The sequence below is a fragment of the Enhydra lutris genome, unplaced genomic scaffold (genome assembly GCF_002288905.1).
Source record: "Enhydra lutris kenyoni isolate GAN:26980312 unplaced genomic scaffold, ASM228890v2 scaffoldscaffold5, whole genome shotgun sequence".
In the NCBI taxonomy this organism is placed as follows: domain Eukaryota; kingdom Metazoa; phylum Chordata; class Mammalia; order Carnivora; family Mustelidae; genus Enhydra; species Enhydra lutris.
The window spans coordinates 1596194-1608457 of record NW_019154089.1 but is presented as its reverse complement, the minus strand read 5'-3'; the positions used below and the strand labels follow the sequence as shown (position 1 = coordinate 1608457).

Genomic DNA, 12264 nt, shown 5'->3' with positions numbered 1-12264 from the left:
CACACACACACACACACACACACACACACACACACACACACACACACACCACACTCTGGGAATGCCTGGGAAAAGAGGATACCATTTTGTTGGAGGAGGAAGTAGGCAACCACTTTCTAAGTCCCAGCTCCATCAGTCCCAAAGTCTGATACATTGTCTGAAGGTAACTTCCAGTGTGAAGACGGGCCGGGAAGGGTAAAAGAGAGAGAGGTGATAGAAGGAACGGTGGGTAGGGGACTGGATGCTGGAACCTCCAAGGCCATCAAACAGGCCCCAACACCATGGGGATCAGGCCCTGAGGCCTCACGCGGGGAACAAAGACCCCTTGCCGGGTTGGGCTGAACCTGAACTGTTGGGCGGAGCACAGAGGAGCAGAGGAGGTGCAGGGCTGGGGGTTCCACTCACGGGCAGGTAGTACAGCCCGTCCAGGGGCCCCGCCTCGGAAATCCAGGGTACTTGGGGGCCGCTGAAGGCCGGTGGGCCAGGGGAAGGCGGGACTGAGAGTCCCGAGAGAGGCCCATAGGCTGGAGGGTAGAGGCCAGAACCCAGGGCCAGCGGGGTGTAGACGCGGCGGGGTGGTCCCGGCGGCGACGGCGGCAGCAGCACCTCTACGTATTGCCCGCTTTCGGGGTCGAAGAGCATCCGCAGCCGAGGCTGCCGCGGCGCCTCCACAAAGTAGTAGCGGCCGCTCTCGGGGTCCACCAGGACCTTCCCCGCGTACGCGGTCCCCGGTGGCCTGCGCGCCCCCTGGAAGGGGCCTTCCGGGGACCGGTCCATTGGAGGCGCCGAGGCAGCACGGGGCTGGGGCGGGGCTGTCCTGCCAGCCGACACCTGGGGTTCCCGCGGGAGAGCCGACTGGACGGCAGTCGCGGGCTCGTGGGCTCCAGGGGGCGCCTCCAGTTTGGGTGAGATCCCAGGGCTAGAGCTAGGGTGCGCCTGAGGGGAGTCGGCGCAGGATGGTCTGGGTGGTTGGGGCCCGGCTGGCCCTAAGGGCGACTGCTGGGGTGAAGCGCGAGCGCCGCCTAGAGGGCTGGTCCGCCCCTCGCCGTCCGGGACCAGGCGCCGGGCTTCGGCATCGCGGTTCTCTCTGCCAGCACCACGCACCAGAACTCCCCCGGTTCCCTCGGGCCGGCGGCCCAAAACCAGTGCACCAGGCAGGCGGATCTCAGTACGCGCGAAGGGTTTTGCCGTGCTGTTCTCTGCTCTCCGCCTCAGGACCCCGTTGGGCTGCGAAGCGTCCCGGGGCACTGTGTCAGTAGGCGGCTCTGGGGGCTCGTAGGGGTGCGTCACGACCGGAAGAAAGTCCTTGAGATACACAGAAGTGTAGTGAGCTGGGCCTGGGGACCCCAGCGCCTGGAACTCCTGTGTCTTGGGTGCGCCGCCCTCCTCCCCGCAGGGTTCGGTAGGAGGCGCAGGCAGCCCCAAAGCCGGGGTTCCGGCGGGGAAGCTGGGCGCGTACGTGGTCTTCACCATCTTGCGCACGTCTCGGGGCCGTGGGATGGCCACGCGCGGCCGACCCGAGGCGGCTTCTCCAGGGCCCAAGGCTTCCTGGCGCACATCGGCCTCCAGGGTGCCCACCGGGCGACTGAGGGGCAGCTCAGGTGCAGCCGCTTCTGGCGACTGCTGACTGCCTTGGAAGGCAAGATCCCGCATCTCCCGCGTGGATGGACTTAGCGCCTCTGTGAGCTCGGGAGTCCTGGGTGCGGACGGCCTAGGCAGCTCCAGCTCCTCCTGTCCTACCCCGTTCAGAGCTTCCGACGTAGATACCATCGATGAGCCCTGCAGTGTGCGATCCCACGTCTCTTGGGGAGCTGGGTTCCACGTTCCATTAATACGATTTGGAGCCTTCCATGAGGACAGGGCCGGCGGGGACGGGTTTCTACAGCTCTCTGCCGTATAACTAACTGTCGGTTCCGGAACCTCCGATAGGGAAGCTTCGGGAGATGGGCTTCTTGTCCTGGCAACACCGTGATTCCACTGGGAAAGGGTAGGTGGGGAAGGGCTTCTGCTGACCGTTTCCTCGACAGCGGGATCCTGATTTCCCCATGCAGAGGATGCCTCAGGGAACGACGGGCTACTTACCCTCCGAAGAGCCCGATTCCATGGGAGCAGATTCTGGGGAGATGGGCAGAGTGGGCCCCGTAAAGTTCCATTTGGAGCCTGCCACAGCGGGGACGAGCTCCTTGGCCTGCCAGCCTTACTCGGAACTTCCTGGGGGGCCGAAGACTTGAAAGGCGGACTCTGTGCTCTCAGGACGGTTCGATCCGGAGTCTCTCGAGGGAACCGAGTCTTGAGTTCCTGACTGTGCGCCTCTTGAGTCTTCTCCCCTGACTGCAGGAAGATGCTGGAACTAACCGGACCCAGCGGCTCGGTCCCTGGCGCGGGTTTGTCGCGCCGAATCGCGCGCTCTCGGAGGCTGGGCCACGGCCGTGGTGCCCTGGTGGGGGCTGAACTATAGTGCACGCGGGGTGGCCGAGAACTGGCCTCCTCCGGAACTCTTCGGGCAATGCGGTCCGTTTCCCGGGTCGCACACTCTGGCCGCCCCGTGGGCCCGAAGGTGGCGCTGCTCGGGACAGGGGCCGCAGGGTTCAGTTTTCTGGCCAGTGCTGTCTGCACTAGGCCGGCGGCTGCCTGCAGGCGACCCAGCGACTCGTCCAGCGAGCCAGTGCGCAGAAGCAGTCGGGGGCGCGGCGCTCCCGCCTCCCGCGGGGGACTCCGGGGCCGGGGGCGCAGCTCGATCTGACGCTTGGGCACCGTCCGGGTCCTGGCGGGCGCGTCGCGCTCCTCCAGCGCCACCTCCACACACTCGAACTGCGCTGGGGTCCCGGGACTCGGCCCGCGGGGCCGCAGCTCCAGGTAAGTGGCCCAGCGGGAGCCGCCGTCGGGGGCCTGAGGCGTCGGAGCGGCGGGAGCAGGAGTCGCAGGCCCGGGCGGAGAGAGGCTGCGGAAAGCCCGCGCGATGAGTTGTTGCACCTCGCTATCCGCCGCGTCGGAGCGGCCGAACAAGGCCCCGGCGCCGAAGATGACTTCCATCTCCCCCGACGGCAACATGCGCAGCTGGGGCTGGGGTGGCGGCGGGCCGGAGCCCGGACCTCGCGGGAAACCCGAGCCGGGCCCGAGCTGCTGGCGGCTATTCTGGGCGCTGACTGACAGGCGAGGCTGTGCGCCCGCCCCCAGCGCAGGGCCCCCCCCCGGGCCAGTTCGCCCCGCACCCTGCGTCCGGCCCAGCGTCCGGGGGCTCTGGAGAACCCGGAGCCGTGTGGTAGGAGCCTGACGAGCCGGAGGAATCCTGACGCCGCGCGGGGGCTACGGGCAGCTGCCCTGGGAGCCCAGGCAGGGCTGGCCGGGCGAGCGCGGTCAGCATGGTGGGGCTGGACGCCGCGCACTACCTCCCTCACGTTCTCCTCCGCTGGTGCCGTGGACGCCCGCACTGTCCCCGCCCCGCCCGCAGATGTCGTGGGGTCACCGCGCCTTAAAGAGGCCGCGTCCCCTCTCGAATTGGTGGCGTCGCCAACGGGACAGCCTTGGCCCCTGGGCTTCACTTTTCTAACCTTCTCTTCTGGTGCGGGCCAGAGGCCTACGATGCCTATCCAGCCTCGGGCTGACAGGAAGGTGAGAGACCAGCGGGTGCCCGGTTGGAAGCCAGGAGCTAGGCCTGACTCTGCTCCTCACCGGCTCAGAGAGAGGCTGAGCAGGGACCTGCCTGAGGTCAAACGTGTGCACCAGGGCTGTGGAACAGAATGTGAGCCAGGGGACGGGGACCAGACTTTTGAGTCAGGCGACTCATGTCTTCTGAGCAATTTCATCTTCCTCTTAGCCCCAGGTTTCCTATCACTCCAGTGCTCCTCTTTTCCTTGGCCCTCTCAGCAGTTGTCCCAGTTAGAGTTCATAAGGGTGCACTCACCACTTTCCTTGACCCATCACCCCACAATCTTTGATGGAGGAGCAATGCTTGGAGGGCTCCCCTAAATCCAAAAGTTGTGCTATTGCCTCTGGAAGGTGCAGTCCCTGACTGGACCCATTGCCTTTAGTGGGAACATACTGAAGGGGCTGGAGTGGATAGCTCTAGCTTTCACAGATGGCCTTGGCACCAAGAACAAGGGCTAGATGCTGATGTGGAGTCTCTTAGGAATCTTTGGGGGTAGCTGTGGGCCCCTATCTAAAGCCCCTCTGAGGCAGAAAGAGCTCTATGGTCCCCCAGGCACTTGCGAGGCCCTCACTCCAGCCCCCACCACCTAAGAACCCACCCTGGGGACAGGAACTGGTAGGGAAGCAGCTACCACCTGTCACTGTCCTGGGATAATGACAATGGGAACCATTTGCCTTGAAACTTCTGGCTTCAGTGGTGCTATGATTCAGGCCCTAGCTGGCCTCTGAGCAAAAGCACCAGCACCTCCCCCTCTCCCATGCACTCACCCTCAAACTGACCCAGGTTCAGCTAGACTTGATATATCTGACCCAGCATCCCAGTGGGTCCCCCTGCCTGGGTGTCACCCTGCTCACCTAGCCATCAGTGATGCCTTTTGACAGGATCAATGCTGCCCCTCATCTAGCCTGCATATGCAACTTTAGCAAGTCATAGCCCCTTCAGAGACTGTTTCCACATCTTAAAAATAGACATAGCATTGTCCTTTTCCCTTCCTTCCCCTTGTGAAGAGTTGAGCCTCTGTTTGGGGGAAGTATAAGAGGGTACAAGTATGATTCACAGGTAGAACAGTCTTGTTATATGATGGGAATGGATTTCCCAAATTCATTGTGGTCCTGGAACCCACTGTCTTTGATGTCTCTGGTTAGGACTTCTCTCTTTCTCTCTGTCTCTGTCACACACACACACACACACACACACACACACACACACACACAGCCCTTCCTGCTCTATAGCCAAGTTGGGAGAGTTAAATTTACCAGGGCGCTGGGAGGGGGGTGGGGTGTTTACAGGTAACCAGGGGTAACCAGAGCTGTTTACATAGGGAGGGATTAAGTACCAAGAGTAGGAAGGACAGTGCCTATTAGACAACAAAATAGTCCTCCCCTAGGCTACACCCCCCCACTTACCCTCTCCCTACTACCTAAGAGGGGGAGGGAAGTGGCAGGGGCTGGAGACTTGGGCAGCATCCTTTTCTAAGCTCAGGAGTGGCCTACAAGGCAGTGGTCCAAGCCCTGTCCCCCTCCAAGTCCCTGGTAACTTGATTTTCCCTCTGTCACAAAGGTCCTCCAGAAGGCAAGCAGGAAGGGAAAAAAAAGCACCTTTCACTTCTTCCCCTGTCTCTTCCCTGGGAATCAGGCCCCTGGTGAGGCCGGTGGTGGCAAGGGCCAGGACCCACAGGGATAGGAAGGATAGGGATGGGGACCCCCACAGCAGAGAAGGCAGAGGTCGGGCATTACAGCCAAAGAACAGGAAGGCGACGACCATTTTATTTTTCCCTGGGGCGCTGGTGGCTCCGGGCCTGAACCGTCCCTGAGGCTTTCTTATGCTTCTGGTCCAGTACTTGGGCCATGTAGTTCTCCTGCTGCTTCTGGATCCGGTAGTCAGACATGTGATTCCTGCAACGGAGCCGGCTGGGCATGGGCTGGGGGCAGTCTACGGTAGGGGCCAGAGACCTGGCTCCCCACTTCCATCAACAACCCCCAGCCTGGCCCAGACCCCTCACCTGAAGATCTGTTTCTGCTGGCTGATAACTTGCTGCAACTCCTTAATCTCATTCTCTTTGCCATTAAGTATATCTTCTTGCTTTATAATGTGAGACTCAATCTCTGTGGGGGAGAGAGGCAGGGAGGAGGGGTGGTTCCCATCCCACGGGCTCCTTCCTGAGATAGGCATTCATTCCCTTACAGGTTTTTTAAGAACTTGGATTCCCCCCACCCAGGAGTTCTCCACAAGTAGCTGCTAACACCTTAGTAAGAATGAGTTTATTAGGGAGTTTTGACAGGATGATGGCTGAGGGGCACAATGTCTGATGAACATGTCAGTGACTTCACAACTCTACTTCTGGACCAGGTGAGCCACATGAGGGCAGGCGGAGGCCCTTGCAGAGAGGTGGACAGCGCTGCCCATAGGCTGGAGGATGAATGGTTCCTATCCTTAACTCCTGCCAATCTTTACAGATATGACCACCTTGGCAAGATCCTTCCCAGTCTAAAAGTACAACCCCTCTCAATAGTTCCTATCCCTTTTGCCTGCTTTCTTTTTCTTCTTAGCCCCCATAGCTAACATACCATATATTTTACTTGTTGTCTTCCCTACTGGGATTTCTATGCACAAAATCCACAAGGATAAATATTTTTTAAATTTACTGTTTTAACCCTAAGGTTTAAAAGAGTACCTGGCACATAGAAGGTGCACAATAAATTTATTTGTGGAATGAATGAACAGGATATCCTCTGAGGGTTTAGGACTTAGAAATATTACTTAGTTCAGTCATCTCAATCCCAGCAGACCTACTGAGTACTGAGGGCCAGTTGGATGCCCATCCCTGTACTAGGGCTCCAGAGGAGAAGATAGGGTCCTCACTCTCAAGGAGGCAGCTCCTGAGAGTTAAGACTCAGGAACTGATGAGAGAACAGAACAAGGCAATGTTTAAACAGTGTTAATATTGATGAGACAGCATTACCACTTTGGGCAAGTTGCCTCCTTTTCTAGAGCCGTTTCCTCATCTGTAATGGGGACAGGGACGGCCCCTGTTCCACAAGGGCATGGGGAGCACCCAGGGAGAGAGTGGTGGCAAAGCTTACCCCCACATAAAGTGCTCATTAGATGCAAGGATGATTTTTGTGTCTTGCATCAAAATTGAAAGAGGCTGTAGCGATCTGGAGGGCGCTTCATTTATATGAACTGTCCCTTGGGCAGCCCTGGAAAATTCTGATCCTCATAGGAAGAAAATCCCATTGCCTTTAAAGACTGGATGAACATTAACTAGAACACAAACTCTAAAAATGCAGAAATGCTAAAGCATTTAAGGTTTCAAAGAAAAGATTTGGTAAAGAGTTAAGGCACAGCATAGAAAAGAGGACACAGACAAAGACACAGGGGAAGGAAGAGAATGAAAATGAGCTCTGCGGGTCACAGAACCAGGACTGTTGACCCTTCTTCCCAAGGTCACCCAGACTGATTGATTGTGAAGATCTTTTGGAAAAAGGCATCAGAAATTTATGTGAATCTTTTAAAATAAATGAGAGATGAATTTAAGATAAATAGCACCTAATGAGAGAATGATTAGAAAATCCCTTTGAGAAAAATAAGAAACTATATAAGTGTAAAAATCAAACTAAACCCACATAAAGGGAGGTTAGAGGGTAGGGAGGGCACAGGCCAGGGGAAGGCTTAGGTCATGAGATTTGCTCAGGTGAGGGCTTGTGTCCCACTAGAGGGGTTTGGGACATTCTGGGGAGAGGCAGCCAGGTTCCATCCCCATCACATATACACACACACCTTGCACAAGCAGACGGGAGCACTGTGGCCTTGACTGATCTCTAGGAAATGCCTTGGCACCACCAGGAAAGACCTCTAGGTTCCTTTTAGGGAAGTGGGGGGATAGGTAGAGAGGGAGGAAGAACTGGGGTCCAGTGGCCTTGGGTATGGAGGCATTAACTGCCTGTTGGGCCCCAGGGGGCCCCAGTAGGAGGCCTTGATCAAACAGTCATGAGGCCTGTCAGCCCACCTAGCGAGACTAAGACATCAGCCTGCTGGCATCTTACCAGCGAGAGTACTCACCAAGGGGGAGTGAGGGCTGGATTGGTGGGTATGGGGTGCCCAAGACCCCAGGTGACAGCCCATCAGGGGGGACCCTGAATATCTTTTGGACTTGGGCTCTGGTCTCTGGCCTACTCAAAACTGCATATGGAATTCATATCTATTTCTTAATAGAAATGACTAGGTAAAGGGAATTTAGTGTTCTGGGAAACCAAAAAGGGGTTCCTGAGATCTAGGGACACTGGATGGCTGACAAAAAGTGCCCCCAAACTTAGCACCAGCTGAGCCAACAAGTGATCACAGCCATCTGGCACAGAGCAGAGATGAAAATTAATGGCCTACAGACATATTTTACTTGGCCCATACAATAGTTTTAAAATTTTGAAATCAGTTGCCAACACTAAAAAGTCAGAAAAGTTTCCGTTAAAAACTGGCTACCAGTTTCTTTTTTAAAGATCTGACAATACTGGGCCCCCATTCCCATGGCAGAGACATTAAGCCCTTGAGAAGTGGCATGTCTCTTCCCATCACCATGGTCCCCACTCCTCCCTGTTGGGTCTCCAACCCTGACACTAGGGGTCAGCTCCCAAATGGGACTGAGCTTGCCCTGTTGTCCCTCTTGTAATAGTTATGAGTAAAATACACTATTTCTAATACCCATCAGAAGTGGGAAAACAAAAGGTGGACTAAGAAGGTTGTATGTTTCAAGAAAAATGGGAGCGAGCCCGTTCTTTTATGGCCATGAAGAATATTGTACACCAACTGCTTCCCTCATTTCCGTGGCCTGCCTGGTCCCTGAAGGCCTTTGCGAAGGTGTGGCCCGCCTGGGCCTGCCTGTATCCTCAGCCGGGGGCAGAAGTTGGGGTGAAACCCTGCCCTGGACATGGGCACTGGGCTGTTAGGGAAGAACCCATGCATGTAAGCATGGGGGGGGGGCACGGGCCTCCCGCCTACCATTGCACTTGGTGATGAGCTGGTCCTTCTTGCTGGATTCCTGCAGGGCTCTGCTCTTGACACTGGAGAGCCTGGGTGGAGAATAAAAGAAAGGGTGGGAAGGCTGACAGGTAGACTGGACCCCCAACCCTTCCCCCACCTACCAAGGCCCACTCACGCCTTTTCAAAAGCCAGCTTCTCTTGCTCCAGCTGTTTAGATAGCACCTCTACTTCTCCGAGGGCAAACTGCAACTTCTCCTCTTCCTTGGCCAGGAGGACCTTGGTCTTGGCGTGGGCAGCTTTCTCTTCCTGCAGGGGCAGCAGCAGTGACCTCATTACCCCCAAGCCACCCTGGTTTCCTAGATCCCCTTAACCAGCTCCCTTTCTCAAAGAGGCACATGGAAGCCAACCCAGGAAGATTCTGTCCTCACAGGTAGGGCTGGAGGCTCTCAGAGGCCTCAATAACTGTGCCCATCCACAGGGATCCCAGGAAATGGGAAAAGATTAGGAGCCTGCAGAGGCCATTACTTACCACCAGCTTCTTCTCCACTGCCTGGAACTCTTCTTTACTGACAAAATTTTCATCCTGGAGAACCATCTGCAACAGAGCCTGGCTCAGGGAGGGCCTGGGGCTGGAGTGGGAAGAGCGCTCTCTAGGGATCAGGACCAAGGTTAGACAGTGGAATGATACCCAGGGCACCTAGCATGAGACTTGAGATCTGAGAAGGGAGAATGTGGTTCCATAAGATTCACAGAGGCTCAGCTCTAGGTCCTACCTACCCTTAAGGAGTAACTAGTTTGATATAGGAGACAGCTCACAGCCAGCACTTCTAAAACGGTATGTGAATATGATGGAGAACCACAAACGGCTGTGGTGGTCAGGGGAGGCCCCTGGCCTGGCAAAAGATCAGAACTCCTTCCAGAGAGGGATCATGAGACAGGGCATCTGACTGCTAAACAGGGGCGGGCCAGAAGTGGTGGTGGAACAGAAAAGTGTTTCAGATGGTTAGAACACACATGCAAATGCCAGCAGATGCCAGCTGTGAAGAAAAAGAGCTAGGTACCCTTAGGGAATTGTAGGTAATTCTGTGCCTAGAGCTGCACACACCTATTAAGAGTGAGAAATAGATGTTAAGTCAGTTTTGTTTCTGAGATGGAGCTATCTCACGACCTTCTAATCAAGATAGAAAAAAAAGAGAGAGAGGGAGAGAGAGAAACCATGAACTCCCAACTGGCCAGGATTTTACCATGCCTGTCCAGGTAACCTGTGGCTCCAATGTTTTGAACTCAGGAACGAGGGTTTGACTAGAAGGCAAAAGCAAAGGGGCATAAAGAGGTCGGAACCCCTTAAGTTAACATGTGTAAGGGACAAACCAGTGCTTACTGCCCTCAGCATGGCGCTGCACTAGACACGGGGAGGGGATGTCCATAAGAGAAAAGATGTTATAGCTTCAGTGCCTGCACCTGAGCGCCTTTGGAGGCCAATGAAGTCCTCTCCAACTAGAAATGGGCAAAGTGAGGCTTGGTGAATAGACTGGGACATAACTACCCGGACTTACACAATCAAACAGGGAGTAGAAATGAACTTGATTTTGATTTAAATTCCATGGTAGACATTCATGAAGACCTTGCATCATTTTGGCTCCACTCCTACTAGCTAGAACCATCTGGGCCCCGCCTCCTCCTGATGACGCCATTGGCAATGTGCTCTAAGCTCGCCACTGGCTTCGGGATAGGGTCTGGCCCCGCCCCCTCCATTTAGGTGGTCAGGTCGGCCTCTCCCCGAGGTTTTCTGGCTGCGTACCACGTTCCTCAGCTGATGGATCAGTTCCTCCTGAGATTCGATCACGTCCCGCAGTTGATCGAAGGCGAGACACACTGATCCAGAGCCCCCCTGCGACCACCCGAGGGGCGTCGCCATCTTTCGCCCACGCCAGCTCGTTGGAAATGGCTGTCTCTGGGCGCCTCGCCCACCGTCGCCAACCAATGAGAATGCGACGCCACAGAGCATCCTGGCAACCGGGGGCGGGGACTTCCTTTGTTAGCAGGGATGGGGCCCGCCTCTTAAAGGAGCCGCTCTCTGAAAGGTGCCTCCTGGGGAGGGGGAAATATCTAACAACCTTTATGAATTTAAGTTCATAGTTTATCTGTACACCTGTTTCGTCTGGTATTTGTCACGCAGACCGGAGGAGCAGTCGGGGTCCGGCTTATTCTTCCTTAGGGAAGTGAACAGGCCTCGCTCAGAGAACGGCTCTCTCAGCCTTCTCCCAGGGCCTGTTAAACTGCTAGACCTGTGAAGCTAGAGCTAACTAAGGCAACCCCTGCATCTTTAGCTTCACAGGCTTCTTTCTCGCGCCCTAATCTCTAGATTTCCCCCAGAGTATGGGACTCCAGCCTCTTCTGATCTCTCTTCCACTTATGAATACTCTCTACTTAGGTGGCCCAAACCCAGGCAATGAAGGGAAGCCCAGGTACAGGAAAGGAAAGTGGCCTCACCCAAGATAAGAGTCCTCCTATGCGGGTACCAGGTTTTGGCAGCCACAGTGGACCCATGTTCAACTGTGTCAAGGTGCTGAAGAGATAAGGAGAACTGAAGAGGGGCGTCGAAGTGATGGAGAACCTCTCTCCTTCTGTAGACATGCAGAAGGATAAAATGATCCTAAAGTGACCACACATCCTCACCAAATCCCCTTTGAGGGCTTTTTGGAAACCCAAATAAGATTAAATAAGCTGAGGAAAAATCAGAGCTAAAATTTACTGAGTATTTACTATTTTGTGGCACTATTATGCCTTTTTAGTACTATTTCATGTGATTTTCACAATGATCTTGGGAAGAAGATTTTAATCTTTTACAGATGAGGAAATGCAGGTTCTATGAGGATGAGTAACTTGCCAAGGTCACCCAAGGTCACCCAAGCTAAGAAGCTTTGGAACAGTGTTTTAACATGGGAGGTTTGATTCCAGAGTCCATGTTCTTTTTTTTTTTTTTTTTTGAAGATTTTATTTATTTATTTAACAGAGAGAGAGATCACAAGTAGGCAGAGAGGCTGGCAGAGAGAAAGAGGAAGCAGGCTCCCTGCTGAGCAGAGAGCCTGATGTTGGGCTCGATCCCAGGACCCCCCAGGACCCCCCAGGACCCCGAGATCACAACCTGAGCTAAAGGCAGAGGCTTAACCCACTGAGCCACCCAGGCACCCCTCCAGAATCCATGTTCTTAACCATGATGCTGTCTTAGATTTTTGTTGAACATAATGGGTACTGAAGTTGTGGAATTTAATACTCCTAAGCAGGAAATGACTCTATTAAGTAGTTTGGAGAAAGTATTATCAGTAACCAGGAAGGGGAGCTGAAAGTTCAGGTAGGCCACTTAGGCTGCTCCCGATGGCTCCCTAGGGGCCTCTTTTGGGGTTGAAATTTGTGGCCTGATCAATGTGACCATTTCTGTGGATTTCCCAGTGGTAGCCCTTGTTTGATTTTTCTGTGTTTCTTATGTTTATTCTCACATCCTGGAGAGCAAGGTCATTTCCTCCTTTCTTTCTTCCTTTCTCTCTCCCTTCCTTCTTCCTCCCTCCCTTCCCCTTTCTCCCTTCCTTCCTTCCCTCCTTCCTTCCTACCTTCCTCTTTCTTCCTTCCTCTTTTCC

At 55.0% G+C, this 12264-nt stretch overlaps 2 protein-coding genes across 2 annotated transcripts; both read right to left on the bottom strand.

Annotated features, from left to right (window-relative positions):
* Positions 1-302: 302 nt before the first annotated feature.
* On the bottom strand, positions 303-3400 carry LOC111141233 (proline rich basic protein 1). Its single transcript, XM_022493655.1, is given in 2 exon segments — positions 303-3195; positions 3197-3400. Coding segments are annotated over 2 exon segments (3060 nt in total). The 5' UTR covers positions 3365-3400; the 3' UTR covers position 303.
* Positions 3401-4877: 1477 nt separating this feature from the next.
* LOC111141002 (spermatogenesis associated 24) lies at positions 4878-10647 on the bottom strand. The gene is made up of 6 exons (XM_022493311.1): positions 10428-10647; positions 9156-9221; positions 8802-8932; positions 8645-8715; positions 5652-5754; positions 4878-5544 (listed from the first exon to the last, which is right to left on the bottom strand). The coding sequence occupies exons 1-6, from the start codon at positions 10632-10634 to the stop codon at positions 5415-5417; spliced, it is 708 nt and encodes a 235-aa protein (XP_022349019.1). The 5' UTR covers positions 10635-10647; the 3' UTR covers positions 4878-5414.
* Between the last annotated feature and the right edge of the window lie 1617 nt (positions 10648-12264).

What these genes read in the sequence shown, in the direction of transcription:
- LOC111141002 (XM_022493311.1), bottom strand. Translation starts at nt 10,634, where the DNA reads ATGCTCTGTGGCGTCGCATTCTCATTGGTTGGCGACGGTGGGCGAGGC. An exon ending in CAGTGGAGAAGAAGCTGGTG is followed by an intron (nt 8,933 to 9,155) that starts GTAAGTAATGGC and finishes CTGCCCCTGCAG; the next exon opens with GAAGAGAAAGCTGCCCACGC. An exon ending in CAGCAGAAACAGATCTTCAG is followed by an intron (nt 5,545 to 5,651) that starts GTGAGGGGTCTG and finishes GCTCCGTTGCAG; the next exon opens with GAATCACATGTCTGACTACC.